Source organism: Eleutherodactylus coqui, chromosome 3 (genome assembly GCF_035609145.1).
Source record: "Eleutherodactylus coqui strain aEleCoq1 chromosome 3, aEleCoq1.hap1, whole genome shotgun sequence".
Taxonomy (NCBI): Eukaryota; Metazoa; Chordata; class Amphibia; order Anura; family Eleutherodactylidae; genus Eleutherodactylus; species Eleutherodactylus coqui.
This window is the reverse complement of record NC_089839.1, coordinates 267,037,964-267,061,382: the sequence shown is the minus strand read 5'-3', so window position 1 is coordinate 267,061,382 and position 23,419 is coordinate 267,037,964. Positions and strand designations below refer to the sequence as shown.

General features: G+C 43.5%; 1 protein-coding gene across 1 annotated transcript in view; it reads left to right on the top strand.

Moving 5' to 3' along the window:
* Positions 1-23,419, top strand: part of SLC44A3 (solute carrier family 44 member 3) — a 92,361-nt gene that overhangs the window by 62,398 nt on the left and 6,544 nt on the right. Inside the window, exon 13 of the mRNA XM_066597389.1 lies at positions 801-884. Within this exon, the coding sequence (XP_066453486.1) occupies positions 801-884 (84 nt within the window). The remainder of the gene's footprint in view (positions 1-800; positions 885-23,419) is intronic.

Genomic DNA, 23,419 nt, shown 5'->3' with positions numbered 1-23,419 from the left:
ATTCACCCTTCCTTATTGGCCAGTCTGAGCCTACCTGTATTACCTTTCATATGCATTTCTTGCATGCAGCACATAGAACACAATACTGGGGTCTTATCCCTTAGAAATATGTAGGCTGAGCTTGAAAGTCTTTGCAAGTGGAAATTGCACAACATCGCAGCAAATTATGGCGTACAAATCCGATTATCCATCATTGATGAGTGTGTACAGAAATTGTAATGATACCAGAACCCATCTGCGGAAATGGGAAAATTGATTTAGGATAATTGTAACGAGCTGTATCTAGCTAGACTGCACTAAGCCATTCAACAGAATCCGGTACAAGAGTATACAGCAAAATATAGAATTCTTTTACTAAAGGAAGCCTATGGGCGGCAGGTGCCCCTGTCTGGCATCCATTACATTAAACCTATGGGCCAGGGTGTATATGTCAGACGGAGGCCATAAATGTGATATGTCATCTGTCACTAACTCATGATCACAATAGAACAAAATTTGGAAAAACAAAAACTAAAAAACTCCCGAGTATTATTGAATTTCTCACATGGTAGAGGACCGTGCTATTTCCTGTTTGGCCGGATCGCTGAGGTTATTGCACTGCAGATTCTTGCAGCTGTTGAACCAGTTGTTTTCCTTCCAAAGCAGCATGTTCTGCTCGGTGGGAAAAGATATTCAGTTCATTAATCCTTACTTACAAAAGGAAAAGGGTGCGAGTGCACATGGCGCGGTCAGCCGGTGTCAGGCCCATGGCCGTCCTTCTAGAACGCTATGAATAAACACACCTTTGTGTTTGCTTTCAGGACAATGCCTGTACCAGGTGCTCCGCACAATGCTGTTCCTGCTGTCTCTGGTCCTATGGAAAATGGCTGCGGTGTTTGAACCAGGTAAAGTCTTGTTCCCACCGGAAGGGCGGGGGGGGGGGGGGGGGTCGCTTGTGCTGTTTTTATGTGATAAAGCACAACTGATGTTGTTTTAGAAAAAAAGTCACATTTTTCCATTTCAATGACATAGTTGCCCATTTGCCACTCAAGCCAGTTCTGGCCTATGTGACCAAGCCAAATTTTCTCAAATCTGACATCTTTCACTGTCTGTGGTAATAACTTTGGAATGCTATTATTTATCCAAGTGATTCTGAGATTTTGTATTTTTCGTGACCTCATTTTCTATATGTCCATGCTACATTATAGTTGGTATGTTTTTGTATTTATTTAGCAAAAAAAAATCTGAAATCTAGAGAAAATTTTGGTAAAATTAGCATTTTTCAAAATTTGACATTTTCTGAATGTAAAACAGAAATACCACACAAAATTTTGTAAATAAATAACATTTACCATAAGTTTACGTTATGCCATGTTATACATTCCCTTTTTATGGAATGAGCTGACTGACGTCAGACATAGAGGGAAAGGGTACATCACATGGCTTGAGACGTTACTGACTGGTCTCCTGGCAAAGCTCTGTGATCTGAGCTGTCATTAGACTGTCAGGTCACTGAGCTCCTGCACAAGAGGGGGGGGGGGAGGGACTTTAGCAGCGCTTGCCACGCTAAATTTCCTCCCGAGCCTATGGGAGCTGTATTTCAGCAAAAGATAGGACAATTCCTATCTCTTCTAGCCGTGCGTAAATGTGCTTTCTTTTCCGGCTGGCCAATTTTACACGCCGGAAAATTGCCCATCCGAACAGATGCATTAAAACCCAATGCTTCAGATAGTCGTGATTTTCGGCCTGCGTTTTATCGCGGCAAAATACCTGCGGTTAAAAAACTCGTGTGAAAGAGACCTAAGAAGAATGAACAGTTTGAGGCTAGGCTCTGCCCACAGCCTAGCGTCTCTCCCTCCTTCAGTCTACAGATACATTCGCCTGTGCTAGGATAGGTTTCTCATGGGCTATATGGACAGCGACCATTTTATTGAATTCGTGGACAATCCCTTTAAGCGCAACTGTGAGCAGAGTAACTTCTGCATGGCGTTTGTATGTTCTCACTATTCCTGCATGGCATAAGTGAGGAGGTAGATTTTATAGTGATGATGTGATGTCACCCTAGGGGTCGGATGTGATGTCACCCTAGGGGTCGGATGTGATGTCACCCTAGGGGTCGGATGTGATGTCACTCTAGGGGTCGGACATGACTTGGTGCTCGCACCAGGGGATTTTACCTTTTACCTTACAGTTTGCTAGCTTTGCCTTGAGCACCAAAAGAACGTATGCCACCATGGTTTATCACTGTGACATCAGCCAGAACAGGCCTACAATGGTGATCTCCGAAGTACGGCGAAATGGTAAACCACCTAAAAGCTGGACTATGAATATGATCTTGAGAGGGCCGGTACAACTACAGATCCTCATTACCCGTCCTTCCTGCACGTACGAGATTTGGTGCTAATCCATATCAAAATTTTGCGTCAAAATCCACATTTTTTTTCACAGATCCGCAGCAGACTTTAACCCTTCAACTGAAAGGGTGAAAACTACTGGGAATCCGTGTCAAAATCTACATCAGCGAATCGGCATCAAAATCCTGCTTGTGTGTATACACACAGTATGTTAACATGACGGATTCCGCCTCAAAATCTGCATCTTTTTGCTGCGGTTTGTGGCGCGGATCCGCCTATGGAATTTGCCCAGTCAATGGGCAAAATCAAGATGTGGAATTCCGATGTGGAAACTCGCGTTTTCATGCATTTCTGCATCAAGACAGGGCAAATTCCGCACTCGGATTCATGCCAAATGCTGGAGATTTGATACGGTTTTGGAGGCGTAATTTGCCACAGAAAACTATGCAGTGAATTCCGCCATGTAAGCCCACTCTTAGGGTTCATTCACACAAAACACTCCTGGTAGAAATCCGTGGCTGTTCTGCTGCAGTTTTTCCAAGGATCCACACGCAGATTTATCCCTGTCAATGGAAAAAAATCCACACGGGGGACATCCTACATGTTTCAATGGAAAGAAGTGACTTGTCGTGCCGTGGTTCCGCAGGGCGGATTCCAGATGGGAAATTCCATGGCGGAATCCGTTGTGTGAACATACGCCCAAAAACAAGGCGGTGAGCGTCCCACATGCTGCCCCCCCATGGTGTACAGTGAAGACTGAGGACGCTGCCTTATTGCTCGCCGTCAATGTATTTGTATGCTACTGAATGAAACGGCCTTTCTGCTGCTCTGGAGTCGATTAATTTTCTGTCATCTGGGTTTCTTGGAAATATTAGGACCGCTATCGTTAGTATGATTACGTCTGAGTCACCGGGGCTAATAAACAGAGCAAATATTTCATGCTGTCAGCACGCATTCGGACCGTGTTAATATGTCACTGATTGCACTCCTGTTGGTTGAGCATGGATGAGCACGTAGCCTGACCTGTATACAGCTCCTCTAATTGCAGAGCGAGGATTTAGCTTTGCTTTATGGCCATACTTTAAAGCAGAAATGCATTAACACTATGGCCCGTGGCTCCTGACTACAAGGGTATTGTAGAGCTAAGTCAATAATGGACCCAGCTAGCTTTATGGAATCTCATGCATCATTGCAAACAACCAATAATTGTCGTCCGCTCTTAAATCCACAAGAGGACGATTAAAAACTTTTATCCTTTTTACGTACTGTAAAGCAGTGCTTCCATTAGGACAACAGTAAAGACGTTTGATGTATGGTATGTTGGGCCCTGTTCCACTTTGGTCTGCAGCCCTGTCAGATTTTATAGGAAGAATAGCGCTGAATGCAACACGATTGATGAATCCCATTGTAAGTCAGATACGGTTGGTATCTATATACTCGTATAAAGGCGAAAGCCCTCACTGACTCACTCAGTAACTCACTCATTCACTGACTCGCTACTAATTCTCTAACTTCCCGGTGTCGCACTAATGTGAAATTTGGCACAACCATTCTTTAGTTCGTAAATAGGAAAAGTAAAGGGGTCACAACTTGATTATTCGATGCTAAGTGCAAAAGTAAGTGCACTCCTATGTAATGTAGCTAATAACACACATCTGTACCGCACAAACGTGAAATTTGCCATGACCATTTTTTACGTCCTAAATAGGAAAAGTAAAGGGGTCGCAACTTCAATATTCAGTTCTAAGCGTAACACACCGTATAAAAATCCGTGATTCATGAGAGCATTCTTTTCTTAGAAACCATAAAGCCTTGGGAAATGTTTTGTATACTGAGAATATAACTGACCTCTATGTATATACTGAGGAGAAGCTAACTGACCTCTGTGTGTATAGTGAGGAAACTCTTAAAGCTCCTCTAAGTGACTTCTGTGTGTGTATATACTGAGCAGAATATAACTGACCTCTGTGTATATACTGAGCAGAATATAACTGACCTCTGTGTATATACTGAGGAGAACATAACTGGCCTCTATGTGTATATACTAAGGAGAATCTAACAGACCTCTGTGCATATACTGAAAAGCTGTAAAGTACATAAGAAAGCGGCTATGGACTGCAGGAATGGAGCATGCTTTTAAGGCTAAGAAGGGGCTGCAACCTCCAATCCCGGGGGGATGGTAAATTTGAATAAAAAGTGGTGTCACCTTTTAAGGGTAAAAAAGTGAAGAGAATGGGGGGGGTGGCACATTCCGCAGAAGGACATCAGTACATGCAGTCTGAGGAGAATCTAACCTTCATCTATGTGTATACATATTTTATTCCTTGGTTCCTCTAAAATAACCACGACTTCATAACATTTTCAGTGCGACCAACAGGTAAACACCTGTACCAAAGTAACACAGGCGAAGCCAGGTCTATCAGCTAGTCTGTCATATGACAGATCTAACAATGCTTCGTGCGGCTGTTATAAACAGACGCCACGGCACATATAGACAGAGTCTTAGGCCTCGTTCACACAAGCGTTGTTTTGCACGTGTGTGTGTGTGTGTGTGTGTGCGTGCGCGCGCAGAAATCTGCATGTCCACGCACATGTCAAAACACGTGTGAACGAAGCTGCGTGCCTATTGCCATCAATGGGGTTGCGGCTGCTGCCGGCAGCCCCGTTGAAAGTAATAGGTTGCCGGCACCCCCTGCAGTGATTTTTGGGGAAGGGCTTTAAATATAAGCCCTTCCCTGAAAATCATTCCTAGCATATGTAAAAAATATATATACTTACCTCTCTGACACTGTCGGAGCTCAGGCGCATCTAGCCACTTAGTCTCTGGCACTGTAATTAAGTTCTTTCAGCAGGTGGGGATTTAGAATCCCTGCCTGCTGAAAGGACTGCGTCTGATTGGCTGAGCGCTCAACCAATCACATGCAGCACTCTGCCATTCATTGAATGACGGCTGAGCGCTGCCTGTGATTGGTCACAGCGCTCAGCTAATCACAGGTAGTGCTCAGCCATTCATTGAATTCAGTTCTGTCACAGTGTTCAGTCACAAGGGGACACCCTACGGGGAATATTGATGCCTAGCACGGACTTATGGTGCACGCATGTTCTATCTTTTGCAGGTGCGCGTGTTCACACAGCTGTAAAACACAGACATGTGAACACACCATAGGGAACCAATGGTTCTAATAGACATGCAGTTTTGTGCGTGTGAGGACGAGGCCTTACTGTTACATCAGTGTCGCTCTCAATCGCCTTACCTCTAATAGATTACGACGGTCATGTAATGCAGCTATCTTACCAAAAGTAATTGGACACCTCTATCGGTAGAATGGTTCTGTTTTATTAGCATTTCATATAGCCTAACCCGTGCGACATAAGATGTGGACGCTAGGAGGTACCAGCCATATTTTGTGACAGCAACTGCACACCATTGGATATATGCCGCTGCACACAAGCTGTCCCATTATGAAGTGTGGTGCATCGGCCCATCTACAATGGTGCAAGGAGCACTGTCATTGGGCAGTTGAGCAATGGAAAGACATTCTATGGAGGGACGAATCATGATGCTCCATCTTCAAATCATATGGATATACTTGGGTGTGGAGGATCCTGGGGAACGCCTTTTACTCTAGTGTGCGGTGCCAGCAGTTAAGTATGGCGGAGGTTCCGCTATGATCCGCGGATGCTTTACGTAGCACGGTCTCTACACATTGGTTGTAGCGACAAGAACCATGAATACGGAGTTGTGCCTCGACCAGTCCCAAAGTATCGCCAGATTGTCGGCAGCACCTGGTCTACAATGACCTCAATATATCCAACTAAACAACACATCTTGTCATAACGCTGTTTTTAGATTAGTTTGAGGAAATTGGGTGTTCCACAATTGTCCTGGCCTCTACAGAGTCCCGAACTAAACATTTTTGGGACAAACTGGAGCGTCCGGTTGGGAAATTTGAACAGTGTGCATTTTCTTTGAGAGAACTCACCAGATGTTTGCAGCATGAATGGAGGGAGATGCCAGCTGATTTGAATCAGACGTTAGAAAGTATGCCGCAGTGGGGGCTCCTTTGGCCCTAATGACATCAGATACTCTCTAAGTATTAATATATGTAAATTAATACTTTAAATTTTTGTTCAGGTCTCCAATTACTTTTATTAGCCTAGTGTATTATAGAATTGTGTTGTGGTTAACCACAATGTTAACCGCTGTAGTGGCATTTATTATGTGAGCCTTTACTGTATAATCTAACACATGCAACTATTTTTCTGGCCTTTATAGTCAGTGGGGTCCGTCACTCATGTCCACGATATGTCGGATTTAGCACTTCTGTCATTTTCATTGTTCTGCTTCTGTGACGGAGCAGAAGAACAGAAACGGCAAATGGAGATGGAAATAGTTCTTCAGTCACACATCAGAGGAACACTCCCTTCATTTTCTTGGAAACCTGTAGGAATTTCATACTCAGGACTTTGCAGATATACAGGGATCGTTCGCATTAGCATTGGAGGTTCATTCCAGGGCCTCAATCACTGAATTCCATTAAAAAAGACAGGACAAAATGGCGCAGGATCCTGAACTACTTTGTCCTGTAAAATACTGGAAACAGTACCATTCTATTCCATCATATGACGGTTACATTCGGGCACAGGGTTCCATTTTCCTGATGCATACTGGAGAAGGAAGACGGAACCCAAAAGCGCTGATGTGAACAAGCCCTGACGCTGCTAGTATTAGATCTGTATTTTTCATAATTTATTTTTCAGAGGGATTTCTGAGTAGTAATTTCATTGGTGGCATTGGAGGAACATATAATATATAAACAAGACTTGCCTCCCATTGCCACATTGCTCCCCTCCGTTTCCTCACTGCTCCCCCACTGGCACTCCAGTCTTCTGTTTACTTTGGCGAAAACGGTCATATCGGTTGTTTACCCACGTAACTGCTATTAGCTACAGCTAATGGTCAATGATATCATATAAACCTTATGGGACCTTCTATAATAGTGTCACATTCAAACTGGGCGCGCTGGATCCGTAACCTAAAATACTCATGCAAATGCACACCAAGCAGTGGTAAACAATAAAGACAACTGCAACAAGGAAAACACCTGTCCCTGAATAACCTTACTCAGGAAAAGGACCTGCCTATATGCAGATAAAACGCCCTGAGAAGGGCGAACCTGACCATATACCTAGGCCACTAGCTGACCCTACGTGTGATAGAAGACTACCACAGCAAACAAGATGTAAAAGGTAATCACCGCTGTACTTAACATTAAGGAGACTTCAGGCAAACAAGATCCAGCTCTAAGCTCTGACTTCCACCACAGCCAGAAGAAGACTGAAATTAAGCAGCACTCAAGCCAAGTACAAGGCCAGGTTAAATAGACCTGACAAATTACCCACCTGTGAGGCCAAGCACGTCTCTCAGCTAATACCACTCCCACCAGATCCAGAAGATAAAGGAAAGCATATAAAACCTGTACCATATTACTTACAAAGGAAGCGAACCCAGAACCACCGCAACAATTAGAAGCCCATGTGACAGGTTTACGGGACATCACTGGGCCACCTGTCAAATACCATGGTGCCAAAGGGGCGGTCTGGCGCCATGGTGAGTATATTAATTTTATGTTCTTTTGGGTACATGGAGTCCAAAACTATATAAAAAAAAAATAACTTGGAAAGTCACGTTAAGACAAAACTAATAGTGGGTCGTAAACGGAAAATAAATACAATGGAAATATATCCACTACTTCTGGGGAATCCACTCCTAATCTTGGCTGAAAAGACATGAAAAATACTGATTTGACTGCTGAAATGTTAATGAGGCCTTAACAGAAAATGTCGTGTTTTTTTTTTTTTTCTTTCTTGCCCCAGACACTACACATATCAGCTAGTATATTGCTTCCCACATTCTGGAAAACTAACTATACAGATTTATTAATGTCTCCTTGAATAAAGAACAAGCAACGCCTTGTGTGAAAGCATGAAGGGGATTTATGAGATATCTGAGCAGAGAGCCTCGCGTTATAAAGGAACTGGGACATTCTGCGCCCAGCTGTCACGGACTCCTTCCCTTCCTCTCCCGAGTCTGGACCTCCACAAGAACACCTAGAATAGGGGGGAGGCATCGTGTAGCCCAGGGCAGCAGTAAGTGAAAACCAGGGGTGAGATTGCATTTACAGATGTAGTATTACTAACGAATTGCCAAATATTTGCATTAATTACAGCCTGCAAATATATTCTCTCCTATTTTTTTGAGGAAGTTCTGTTGTATCTAAAAGCGCATTATTTCATAGTGACCGAATCTACTAAAAGTTACATTTCAATTTTGCAAAGAATCTCCATTAACGGGTTAAATAGCACAGTCACCCCAAGTAGCTTTTCCAGTGGGCGAGGTTTAAAACAGGAGTACAGCCAGCGGTGTCAAGTAATCACGCTCAGCCATTGGTTGTTTTGCAAGCCTGGGTTTCCATAACGACCCCGTTTTCTTGTGTGACTCATATTGTTACAGTAGGGTCTTTAAACTGTGCGCAGAATTCAGCTGTCATACAAAGGCATGATTATTCCCAGCCTGCAAGCCACATCCAAAAGTGAAAAAGCTCCACTCGGAAAGTGTTGGCGGCCCGCCCGAGAGCCATCAGCATTTCCTAAACTTCTGACATTTAATCAGTTGTAATGTCAAGCACACAATAGCGTCTTGCTAAACTGCACTTCTGTTCTGTACATGAACATAATGAGGGGGTTTAAGAAAGGAGTGTGGAATGCTACTGAACTCTCTGATCAATACTTGGCAGCAGGAAGTGTATTTTTCCGCCTCTCCTTTTTTTTTCTTTTTTTTTTCATGGCTGCATAAGCTATTTATTATGAGCAACTTCTAAAATTAAAGGCACAAGACAATGAAATTGGAAACTATTTGTTGTTGAATACAATTTAGCATACATTATTGCGGGAGGCTGAATTATAAAGGACCAGGACACGAGCAATGTTTTTGCCACCGCCAGCAAGTAGAAATGATCATGTGTCAGAAGGTTGGTAGACCTATACTACGTTTTATGAGGTTTTTTTCCCATCTCTAAAGATTTGAAGTGAAACGATTCACAATTAAACTTAATCTCTTAAGATACTTGCCTTTTAAATGTGGCACCCTTATCGAGTTCTTGGTCACAGGGGTACCCAGTTACTACTTGTTGGCATACAACCCTGACATATGGTCTGGCTCCATAAAGACAGGACCTTCATTGGATTCATCGACGTTGCGATGCAATTCTAGAAAGCTTTGACAGGCTGAATTAATGGCCACATCCACCTTTTATTGTGTTTTTGGAAATTAATAAGGCAGATGGAATAATACCTCCACAGCGCCACCTATTGGAAGGCAGCATTCCTTAAAGGGGTTGTCCCGCACCGAAACGGGTTTTTTTTTTTTTCAACCCCCCCCCCCCCGGTCGGCGCGAGACAACCCCGATGCAGGGAGGTAAAGAAAGCTTACCGGAGCGCTTACCTTAATCCCCACGCTCCGGTGACTTCAATACTTACCGCTGAAGATGGCCGCCGGGATCCTCTGTCTTCGTGGACCGCAGCTCTTCTGTGCGGTCCATTGCCGATTCCAGCCTCCTGATTGGCTGGAATCGGCACGTGACGGGGCGGAGCTACACGGAGCCGGCATCCTGCACGAAAGGCTCCATAGAAGACTGCAGAAGACCCGGACTGCGCAAGCGCGGCTAATTTGGCCATCGGAGGGCGAAAATTAGTCGGCACCATGGAGACGAGGACGCCAGCAACGGAGCAGGTAAGTATAAAACTTTTTATAACTTCTGTATGGCTCATAATTAATGCACAATGTATATTACAAAGTGCATTATTATGGCCATACAGAAGTGTATAGACCCACTTGCTGCCGCGGGACAACCCCTTTAAAGCCAAGGTTAGACCCTTTTATACAAGCCTTGTAACAATGACTGGGAATTAAAAGCAAAGCCAGACTCTATGCACAGACAGCTGTTTCAGGGTATTTGCCCTTCATCAGTGTGAAGCAGGAGTCTGGCTTTTGCTAGTGAGGGGCCTGGGACGGGGGTCAGAAATTCAGACTTTTTGTAATTTAGCTTTCATTAAAAATTTCTCCTTGTTTGATTTCTATGCTTGCATTGTTTTCCAGACCGAAGGACTATGTCTGCCTTCACACGGGCCCTAAAATCGTGCAAGATTTGTGCTTTTTGGTTCCAAAGACTTTTATTGAAAAAATGTTATAGATTTTTGTTACAGATTGAGCTGCAGATTTGTACCCCTCACCGGGGATCTTCTGTCTATAAAAATTGTAACATAAACAAAAATAAAATCACAAACAGACAAACATTGCCTCAGAAGAATATTCAATAATTCATATATTATCAGTAGTCTAGTAGAATTACCTGACATATTGGTACCACTTCTTCTAGTCGACTACCCCCCCCCCCCCCCCTCATCTAGTAGAGTTGTGGGGCTCTTCTCCCTGCGCTCCCCTACTATACATCTGCACCGCTTCACCTCAGGCTGCCAGCATCTGGGGCAGCCCCGGGATGGTCAGAAACATGGCCCAGGGCAACCAGGTCCTAAGGAAACTCTCCATGTGGTCTTCCCTCATGGCGGACAGCTTCTCGTACATCATCCTTCTGGAGATTCGGTCTAAAATTGGTTCCATATGGAGAGATGGCGATAGCCACTGGGATGCGATATAGGCCCTCGTCGCCATACAAATATATTGTGAGAGCTTGTGCTGTTGGTTACTGTAGCCCATTGTTTTGTCTGCCAGGAGACAAGCCGATGGGATAAGGGGGAATGTTTTAACCAGGACTCTAAATATCAGGTGGGCCAGCTGTCTCCAGAGGACCTTCACTGATGGGCATGTCCACCATATATGACAGACTGTACCCAAAGCTCTACAGCCAAGATTTGTGCGTCTTGAGGCGCATAAATGTGAATCCCATTCTTTTGAACAGGGTCATACACATGAGCGATGTTTTCCTGCATGGCACCGCGATGTGATGCTATACAGGAAACAAATCACGGCATGTTCTATCTGGCTGCGTGATCTTGCATCGCAATGCCCATTGTCCTCAATGGGGCTAGCAGCAGCGGTCCTGGCCCCATTGAAAGCAATGGGAGAAACTGCGATCCTCTGCCGCAGCTGTGGCTGCCTCATCGGAGGATTCCTGCATCCCTAAAGTGATGCAGGGCTGTTTTGGCATGAAAACGCCTCGCATCCCTGGGGATTTCACATGGTGGTGAGAGCGATATGGGGGTGGGATTCACTGACCCACATTGCACTCACCTGTGTGAAGTTAGCCTAAAATCTTAGCAAATTCTGTCAGTTGAAGTAAACTGACAGGTTGCTTCACAGTTCCTCCCCTAGCCTGCTCCCCTGTTCTGAACGTGCATTCATTGCCTCTCCAATGAGCTATTACAGAGGGCGATTTGACATTTTTGGGGATGGTGGCAGAGAGAGCTACTATTACATAGGGCTGTAATTTACTCTAAGTGATTTTTTTTTCTTATTAGCACTGAGGAGGAATGACCAGCAGCTACTCAGAGAGAGAATGAGATTCAGGCCTCCTTCACACGGGCGACACAACATCGCCGCAAGAAAATTGCAATGATGTTGCATCGGTGTTCCGTGCGATATCACTGCATTTTCCTGCGGCGATACAGCGATTTTTCTTGCACTACAAAGCCCTACCCCCAAACTAAGCCCTACCTGAAATATAAGCTCTACCTGAAATTAAGCCCTAACTGCAGGACAAAAATAATAAAGCAAGAATACATCATCTTAGAAGCGCTGTCTGGCTCCACTGCATCTTATCCCCGGAACTGTTCTTCATCATCTCTTCTGGGTGGGGATTGAAAAATCTCCGCCTACTGATAAGCGCTGCCTCTGATTGGCTGAGCGCTGTGATGTTTAGCCAATCAGAGCCAGTGCTTGATGAACCAATCGCAGGCCGTGATTGAGCTAGATATAAAGATGCTTACTGCTAACCTAGAGCAGTGGAACTATAGTGTTCACAGGGGTGGCCATTCTCAGGTTAGTTTTAGCTCCATAGATGCACAAGTGGAGGGGATAATTAAATGTGGTGTGATGACTTTTTCAAATTGCACAGTAATAAATTTAGAAAGTTATCAAATTCATTATATAATGGATATGCATAGAGTGTTCATCACATACAATGCCAGCTTCACTTCCATAGCTATGAATATAGGTTTAAAATAAACATTTTAATACAAAATACGGGAATGTATCCCAATCTTCAAATCACTGCACTGGCTTAAACCTCTGGTAGTTTTGGACGAGCGCTGCTTGTTCTGCAGGAGTAGGACATTCAGTTTTGGATGAACTGAACTACTTGTACTTCAAAGGCTCTATCTAAGAGCTATTGACATGCTTTTGGTGTTGAGTTGAAGCCAAAGGTATGTTGATATCCCTTACATATCTAGAGATACAGAAGTTTGAATTGGGGTCAGGAATACTGAATTTACAAGTGTCACTTTCACTGCGTGTGCAGAGGAGGCTGGGGGGGAGACCAGTAGCAGCAGAAAGGATGTGTGATTCTCCTGTATATCTTCCTGTTCCATAAATTTGACTGATTGGTTAATCAAGGGCCATCTTTCATTGGCTGATGTGGCGCTCTATTAACCAATCAGAGCATTAGCTTGATGCTTCAAGCCCCGTTATCAGGAAGACCTCCTCTGTCGGTGTGCAGGAGGACACGAAAGCTTGCTGCAGCTCAGCGCAAGGGACCGAATGCCGGCTGTTAGGTGAGTTTTGTCGTACTCAAAATTGCATCCTTTTTGAAAATTAGAATTTTTACGCGCGAATTAACGCCTGTCTGACTTAGCCCCTTACTAGTTCTTAAGGCTAAAATTAATTGTCATTAAAGGGGTTGTCCCGCGCCGAAACGGTTTTTTTTTTTTTTTTCAAACCCAGATTTGGGGTGACTGTTGTAGGCTTTCAGGAACTAATACACGGAAGGAGCTTTGGTGCAGACGTGGTCCCTGAACCTGGAGACGGGCCTGTAGTTACTGATACTACAAATTACAGGTCACCTCTATTACAGCGGGTGATCTGTATTGTGTGTACACCATGCTAAGCATTCTTCTCTAGCAGCAAGCCCCAGAAATAATATGTTTTACACCATAAATGTGGAATGTAAAGAATCTAAGGCTATAACCGCCCATCCCTTTGTGTATGGACAAACCCTCTTGTATCACAATGGGAAGTAATTACAGACCTTCTTAGCTCTCTTTGTAGTGAATGCATTTGTTAACATTACCATGAAAACCATTTACACCTTGAGGGACCTTTCACACGGGTCGGAATATATGCCGCCCCTGAATTCCACACCGCAAACTGTAGATTTTGATGTGGAATTGCCTGCAGGTTTCTGCTATTTTCAATTCTACATCAAACCCGCATGTTAGCAGTGTGGATCCTGGTGCTGAATATTCCGCAGTAGGGCGTATTACATAACACTGATGCGGAATATTCCATCCGGTGTGAATAGTCCCTAAAACATCGGTCTCCATGTGAACAAACCGCTTTAGGCCGGTTTCACACAATGATAAAATCGTGCAATTTTTCTCGCGATGCCACAAATCACATGTATGTAGAGCCTATGCTTTCCAATGGGTTCTTTCATATGAGCAATGTTTTGTAGGCTGCGAGAATTGCGAGGATACAAAATTGCGACATGCTCTGTACAGCCGCAATTCGCAATAGTTTGTAGCCCATGCTTCCCTATGGAGCCTTCCTTTGTGTTGCATCGCATGAAAACGTGGTTCTCGTGTGATGCAACTTTTACTGTAGAAAGTCCTACTGTAAAAGCTCTAAAATAAGGCCTATCTGTTTTAAAAACAAAAAAAAAACACATAATACATCACCTAACAGGCGCTGTCAGCTCCGGCACACTTGCGCTTCCTGGTTTGGAGGCTCAAAATCCCGCCTCTAGAAAGTGCTGGCCTTGATTGGTTCATCGAGCGCTGCAGTGATTGGCTAAGCACTAGAACCAATCACATCAACAAGTGACTTTGTAGCGACAAAAAAAAGCGATATCGACGTGAGAAAACACAGTAATTACACCCCATGTGAACCCAGCCTTAGAGTTTGCAAGATGGAACTGTACGTTTCTATGCCAACCAAGTAAATAAAGCCCTTGTCTGACTGTATTGTGAGACATTCTAAAGAGCAGATAATACAGTTCTCACTTATGTACATCCTATAATTACATTGCTGATATTAGTGGCCCAATTACCAAAAATTTAGAATCTGCTGATTCAACGGGGGTGAAGGAGAGTGCTGCTGCACATTTCTGACAGCAGCTTCTCTCCTGACACCAGGGAGGATCAGGCATAACACATTTAGCGTTTCACTGTAATGTTCATGACTTGCCCATTGCATTACATAAAGTATCCATCATTGCCAGGAAATACAATTTCATCTCATTTTGCTTAAAAAGAAGTTCCTGCAAAGGTTAATCTGCGAGCCCCGGCTAAAGTTGGGGTTATTTGGCAGCAAATTAGATTGCTTTCTCTTCATCTAGTACTTGGGAGGTCAAAGTAAGCTAATCTAGAAAATGAGAGAATTGTTCAATATGGAGGATGGAATCTTTCTCTGTAATGACTGAGTAACCGGTTGTCTGCCACGGTATGCCTGCCATAGACAGCGAGACCTGGTACTGGTATATAAAAATGATGCTACCGTCCTTATATACCTTTTTAAAGGACTTCGTTTATGAAATGGACAGAACCAATCTAGTTCATCATGGAGCTCCAATGTACATATAGTTTTTGTAGATAGGACTTCTTTGTGTAGCTGTGAGCAAGGAAATGGTGGACAACCAGAGAATAAGTAAAATGTTTCTTTGTGTAATCTAATATGCCACAACCTGCAGTTAGTGGCATATAATTGCACTCGTCAATCCCATCTCTTAAAGTGCCCATACACATGGTGGCCAAGCTAATTGCCGAGCTGTACCTGTACTTGCAACTTGAAACCACGGCAGGTGCAGTACAGTAATTAGCGGTAATCCACATACAGTTAGTTGTTCGGCCGAAGTTTAATGAAAATTGGGAGTAGATTTAAAGGGTTCTTCAAAGTGGTTTTCCCATAACTGACATTTATCACCTATCCTGAGGATTGAGGGCTCCACTGCTGGAACCTGCACTGTTCCTATTATTTGGTGCTGTTTGTGTGCGGTTTGCCTGACTTAGAGGAAACCGTGTCCAGGTCCCTAACTGCTCCGCTCAGTAGTTACAAAACCTTAAAGGGGTTTTTGCTTTAAGTTGAAGGGGAGCAAAGCCGCCGATTAGACTTCCTGCTCTGACTCCAATGACAACATCCTCTCTGATCAGCTTATCACTGGGGATCCCAAGCAGCGTATCCCTGGGGATCAACTATTGATGAGCTGTCCTGAGGATAGGTCATCAATCGTATTTCCCTGGAAAACCCCTTTAAAGGGAACATTGCCAGAGATGCAGGCCGAAGCTGTGGGCAGACTGCGACTCGCAGCCAAGAAGAGAAGTTGAGGGGACCCAATTTTGAAATCCAGTTAGTATTGGTGTCCTTTTAGATGAGCGGAGTTCTCGGCCCAATGTAATGAGTGCTGATTGCCGCTCATATCCATCAATCCATGAGCACTCAGTTCCTCTTCTTTTACACGGGCCAAGAATCAGATTATTTTAACGAATGATCACCAATTCCGGTCAGTCAAGCCCGTAGGCCAGCTGTGCATTTCATTCTTCACACAGGAAGATCTAAAACTGATCGGCTAGAATTTTTCTACTCACAAAAAGTGTATGATCAGCCAATCGACAAGCATTGGCTTGTTCATCAGCTGATGGTTGGGCCCTTTACACAGCCTGTGTAAAAGGACTTTTAGGGGTTACTTAGAAAAATAATTAAACGGGGTAAGTTTTTTTTATATATGGTTCCAGTATAGCAGAGTTCAAGCTATCTAGGTGGATGGAGAATCTTCTGCCTAACTAGTAGATCCAAGTTACTTTTCATTTTGCTGTGGGGAAAAGGAAAATGATGCCAAGCCTATATGGATTATTACTTGGGGGACTTCACGCTGCTTGTAGATTGACCCACAAAATACTAGATGACATTATGGCCCAAAATCGCATAATTTTGTAGTGATGTGACATTACTACAAAACGCATGTAGGTGAAGCCCATGGTTTCCAATGGTTTCAGGCTACAAAACATTGACCATGTGAAAGAACCCATTCCAAACTATGGGCTTCACATGCATGCGATTTTTGTAGCCCGTGTGAAACAGGCCTGAAATGCATGTGTCTGCTCTTCTGTTTATAGAGATTATCACATGTTGACATATTTCCCCAGGTTCTCATACTCCACAGAAGAACAGTCGGGCCATTGTAGCTCTTCTGGTCTTCATACCTGTGTTGTTACTCCTTGTAAATGCGGTTGCAACCTATTTAGGTCCCGGGAAGATTTATTATGTAAAGGATCAGAGAAGGCTCTGTCTATTGCTCATTAGCTCTATAAATATCCAAAGTATATTAGATTCCCCTCTAGCACACCTATCCCAGATGACTTCCCAGTGTGTTCTGTGTGCTGCACAGCAGGGTGAATAGTGCTCTTAATCTTAATAAACAGGAGTTCTTGCCAACTGTAACCGTGCACCGAGGACTAAAACTCTGTTTACCAGATGTAAGAATTTATAGGAAGCATATTTTTCTCAGAAAGGGTCTACGTTGGACCCTCTGGAGGGCAGATGCTGGGGATATCACGTTTTGGTGTTACTTCTCAATCATCCTCTCATTAATGATAACAGGGTAAGCTTACCATGCAGATGCAATGACTCGGTGGACAGCATTGTTACCTTGCAGTACTAATCTCCTGGATTCAAATTCAACCAGAGGTACCAAGCTACACTAGTCGGGTGCTGGAAGGGATATTTTCTCTGAATTGACTGTTCTAAACAGTAAGGTCAATGGGGTTGTCTCATCAGAGACACCCGCCTTTCAAAAAGCAGCCCCTATGAGCCCGTGTCACACTCCCAGTAATGAGCCCGGGTCACACTCCCAGTAATGAGCCCGGGTCATACTCCCGCAAACAGATGATATTGCAGGGATGCCACAGCCGTCCAGTCATATTCCCTAAAGTGGACAGGGAAGCCTGCTCTTTGACACCTATGTACCTTAGTACGGCATATGGACAGAGGTTGACTTCATGACACATCCCCCTTTAAAATTTTAGATTTCTTTAGGCAAAGTTAAGATGGAGGGGGTCCTAAAATTTGACTTTAATAGCTAAAGGTAAAATGGTTTGCAGAGGTCTGCTTTGGAAGGATATTGGTATCCAATGAAATCAGTGGATGCCCAAACTTTGAGCTGAGATTTGGACATTCTAACAACATGTTGCCTTATATGCAAATAATTAGATTATCTCCGGGTCAGCAACAACATGGAAATGTGTTGTCCAAATCAGAAAACCTCATTAATATAGCTGACAGTGGGTAATGTATATAATGCAACTTAATAAAATACATATTTGGTACCAAACCCTTTGGACTACCGGATGAAGGAAAACTCTAGAAAAAAGGAAACCTTTAGAGGTACGAAGCTCATAAGTGGCCCAAAATGTGAGTTTGTATATTTTCAGTTTTTTGTCATATTGCAAATGGTGATACAGACATAAAATACAGATTCAGATATTCTGGCTCCTATGGGGAGAATCATGCTGTATTGAGAAACTGTAATGAGGTATCAATATCATGTACTGTGAATAGGTCTGTTGATCTAACATTAGCTCAGTGCGTGGTATGTTTTTCAATGCAGAATCAGAGTTTCGGGGCAAAAGTTTGTCCTCGGACTGGAGGAGGAGGGGTATATTGTCTGTATATGTTCTTCTATGCTGTTCCACTGATTCACTTGTTCCGGGTCCTGTTTTTGGCCATCCAAGATGGCCAACACAATCTTCCCACTACCAAAATCCCCACAGTGCATTCGTAGTGTTTGACTACCAATGCAATATATCTGCTTTCTCATTGGCCAGAGTTGCTCATGTAATCCGCACTAGCCAATCAGAGCAGTAGTACACAGTGTGGATTAAGTAGTCAGAAAATTATTTTAGCCATCTTGGACAGCTGAAAATGGGGCCCAGACCGGCACATTGGAGGTAATATACCCCCTTCCTGTCTCAAGACAGAATTCTGTCTCTAAACTAGAGGGTGGCTTTAATTGATTTGTATCATCTGTAATACAGATACCTTCATACGGATGAGGCTTTAGGTTCTTTCACATAGATGGCATGCTGTCAGGGATTCACAACAACAGTTGCTGAGTAATATGTTCTTAGCTTGACCTTAGTGATTCTATTACGTGCAGCTTTTGACTCGAGTTTTCCAAATAAACTACTTTTACAGCTTCTTTAAATGATGTAAGAAGGAGAAAATCTGGGATTGGGAAGAGGAGCTGACACTGAAATGCATTTTCCTAAGTGTCACGTTTCTTATTCTTTAGCCAAGGGTTATACTCCGATCGTTGCTGTAATGATTCGTGACCTTTTGCGACTTTCACGTGACTTAATGGCTTGACTGCTACTATTGGAAAAAAAAATTAAATCGCCTTGGCTCTTAAGTCCAACCATTGCTTTACAAGACCTCCTGCCACTTAATTGTGGCATGTTAGACGTTTTCATCGGTAGGTGTCTGGGTGATGTGACCTCAGCCTATTGCTGGAACGAAGATGCAGAAGGACTCTGAGCAATGCTTCTTTAACGGTGATCGGCTCTGTTCTGCAGCCGTTTCGTTCCACCAGTTGGAAGATGTTATTTCTGATTTAAAGACACAAACCTAGAAAAGAATGCTGAAGAAAAAACAAAGAAAGCATTGGCCGCAATGTTTGCTAGTCTGTAGGTTTTTCTGTATTTTTTGACACCCAAAGACTTTTGTAGAAGTTCCATATAGAGCACCAATATTAATTTCCTCTTGATTATTTCCATTTTTGGCTGTCAGGCAACTGAGGAGTGAGGCTTAGCTAAATACATGAACGACTAAACGAACAATAAATTCAGTTTCTGTATGCATAAAAGCTGACCGGCAGATCGGCCCGTGTAAACAGGCAGTCATTCATATATGAATGACTGCCTGTTTACTGTGAATGGAGGCAGGTGGGCTGGAACAATCACTGGCCCACTCCAACTCCGTTCACTAGCATGGGTCGTTCCTGTGCAAAAGCATAGGAATGATCATCACTGGGACGATCTATCGAACATCTGCGCCCGGCAAGTCGTCCCATGTAAAAGGACCCATTAGTCTTCCCAGTCTTGTCCTGCAGGCAGAACAGTGGGGAAGGCTCCTTCTGCAGCCATTGTCTTACTACCAGACACACAGACCTCAGCTGGAAGATGAGGGAAATGGCTGATCTTCTAGGACACACAAATAATAATTAGTTATGTTTTTCCCAGTTTAGATTGCAGGATGAGGCAAAATAGTATAAAGGGAAGAATTCTTGTGAAAATGTCTTCTATATTTAGTGTTCCTTTATCTTAGCGAGAATTGCTCATGCATCCACAATGTCTGCTCTGCCACAAACAGTCTGCATCCATTAGTTGTATTACTGGCCTCTGATCTTCCTGATCGTGCTATATAACCATCAAAAGCACATTTCCAGCGTAACCATTAAAAATTAAATTTTCTATTGCATATAAACAAATAAAACCACATGTGGTATTAAGTATTAATATTGCACATTTTTTCCCATGTTCATGTACTGACCTCTATTGGACCCGTTTAATTCTAGATTCAAATAAACAGCATGTGACATAAAAATACTTTAAAAATAGAGGTTTACCCATTGAGATGGATTGTCTCATGAAGACAACCTATTTGAGAAAATGGATGAGGATAGTGTAGTCTCAGTTGCAATTGGGCCCCTAAGCCAGGGGGAGCACAGGCCCACCCTCGCCACATACTGGCTGTCTTGATGATTGGGCAGAGCGCTTCTGAATCACTCTGCCCAATCACAGAGAGAACTGCGCAGCTATGCGTTTACAGCTACATGGCCCTCTCTGTCCCATCCCTGCACTCCTCTCTTTGATCAGTGCATGAAGGAAACGGGTAGATAAACATCAGTGTTCAGTCCCTTACAGCCAAGTTAATGCTGGAAACTTGAGAGGTGAGTAATTCACCTTACTTCAGGCATGTATCATTAACCCTTCCATAGCCCTAAACCAGCAGGGATCTTAAGATTAACCTGTTGAATGCCATAGATCATCAAGGATAGTGAAATTAACTCTTTCTTTGCTCTAAGACCACCTGGTATTAACCAGTCACTGCCCTAGAACACCAAGTGTTCATACATTAAAGGAAACGGAAGGAAAAAACAGCAGCTCTATGTCCGAAACATGGATCTACATTGATCAAATGCTTGCTACAATCAAAAAAGAAAAGATCTAGAACCATGGTCATTCTGTGGAACTGGACCTTTTCTATCCGTACATTAAATCCTTCACTGCCTTAGACCACCAGGGATCCTAACATTAAACCTCTTCACTGTTCTGGATCACCATGGATACTAAAGTTAACACCTTTACTGCCATAGACCACCAGATATACTGTTCTGGATCACCATGGATGCTAAAGTTAACACCTTTACTGCCATTGACCACCAGGCATACATTAACCTCTTCACTGTCCTAGAACACCAGGGATTCTAACAGGAACCCCATCACAGCACTGAATCACCAGAGATGCTAATATTAACACCTTTACTGTCCTAGATGACTAGATATACAGACATTAACCCTTTCATTGTGCTAGACCACCATGCTATGTGGCCCTTGATATCTAGCTGATTTATAGATAATTATTAAGGTGCTGTACATTAAAGAGAACCTGTCACCTCCTATAAGGACCATAAACTAAGTAATGGTGCATAAAAGATAGGAATTGAGCAGTCTAGGGATGTACTTTTTATGCTTACCGGTACTTATTGAGCTCCCCTTTCCCTCTTGGTTACCGGTGGAAGTCGGTGTTCGATCAGTTTCACTCTTTTCTGCAGACGGTGTGTGCATTCCCACGGTTCTTTATGGGAGTGTGCATGGACAGTCTATAGAAAACGAGTTAGACTGACTGTCGGAGCGCCGACATCCACTGGCAATAGTGTGGGAACAGGAGGTTTGATACGTATATTAAAAAAAATCCCCAGACTCCTCACTCCCGTTACTTAGTTTATGGTGCTTGTAGGATGTGACAGATTCCTTTTGAAATCTGATGTGGTTCTGTATTACCTGGCTTAGGGGCCTGGGCACTGTTCCTTCTAACTGCCCCCCTCAATAGCTACAAAACCTTAGCTGGAACATTGCCAGCCATGTAGCTGAAAGCTTTGGGCAGGCTGAATTTTTGCATCATTGCCCAGGAGCCTTTAGCTGCTTACCTGGACTACACGAATGGAGGCACCTTAACAGGGACACCCCTCTGCCGCACAACCCAATTAGCACAACTAATCTCTATATTTTCCTGCCATAATAAGCCCCAATGGGTAGCGATCAAGGCCCGAGCAGTCATCCCCCAACCACTTGAAGTTTCAGAATGGCATAAAATCACCATCTCAAGCGCTAAACTCTCCATTAATGTTTTGTTCACTGAGGCTGGTTATAAGCTCTTAATGGGATGGTACATAATTCCCAGGAGTCTTTCCAACATATTCCCGGGGTTGTGGAGGCGAGGGCACCTTTCTACACATATGATGGAATTGCCCAAAGCTTCGTTGCTTTTTGAATTCAGGTATATACATTAATTTTCACAATCACAAATATAACTATACACTTACGGTGCGCTCCACCTCTGGCTAAACTCCCCCCAACCCACCCCTAATTTTTTTATCCTCCTTTCCTCCGTCTTCCCCCTTTTTTTTCTTCTTTTTTCTTTCTGTCATTCAGGGAACGTTGTTAATGAAGAATGGAATTTAGAAATTAACATAAAAATCTGTTTATATATCTTCCTTTTTTGTTGCTACTGTAACCACCTGTTCCAAAGCTTGATTGAAATGTTGAATCGTTCAAATGATTTTGCATAAATTTACTAAAAATTATTGTTAACCAAAAAGGACACCTCTCTATTAGGGAGAATGGAGAAGCCGATCTAAAACAGTGACTCCCATTCTGGATGACCTGGCCAGTGATGTAATGCCACATTACTCCTGCAGTCACCTCTGGAGGGAACATTCCTGGCCGGGTGCAGCTTCCCACAGTGGTAACAGCTGGAAAAGCCAGACTAGTTTAAGAAGGGGCAGCTTTCATGAGAAAACCTCTTTTAAATGTCATGTTTATATTGCATTTAGAGCCTTTTTTAATAGTTGTATTTTTATTTCTAGTATGTGGAGAAATATGATTTTTTTTCCGTCATAGTGGTTTATGTAACTGTCAGAGATCCTGGGAACTCTCAATAACTTCAGTGTAGAGCAACTGCCGGCTGTTCTCTGGCAGCCAAAACCCTCCCCAGAATGAGGTATATTGTATGAGAAACACAGAGACCGGGTACAGTGTTGTTGGATTTAGTTGTGATGCCACCAAAAACTGTCAATATTCTGAACAGAGGCATAACTTGAAGCTTCTGGGCCCCCATGCAAAACCTGGAACGGGGCCCCAACTATAATGCTTTATTCATAGTACCGGGCTCCCTATATGGAGAACAGAGGCCTTAGGGGCCCCCTAAGGTTCCTGGGCCCGGGTGCAACCGCATCCCCTGCATCCTCTATAGCTACGCCCCTGATTCTGAACATATTTACTGGGTTATGAGAGCCTGTACTAAAGTGGCCCACCAGTTGGTTCACAGTCAAAATATGCAGAATGTATAGAAAACCTACCTGGCGCCTACATTTTAGTGTTGCTGTTTATTCCCTATTCCAGTTCCCTTTCCATGTATGTAAATAGCCAGCAGCTTCTCCGGACTACGCTATGTCCAGCGGGTTCAGTAGTCTGAGATACTCCCCCTGGAGGGTTGCTTTCAAGGGGTTGTACTATAATTGCAAGTTATCCCCTAGCCACAGGATAGGGGAAAAACTTGCTAATTGCAGGAGGTCTCACCA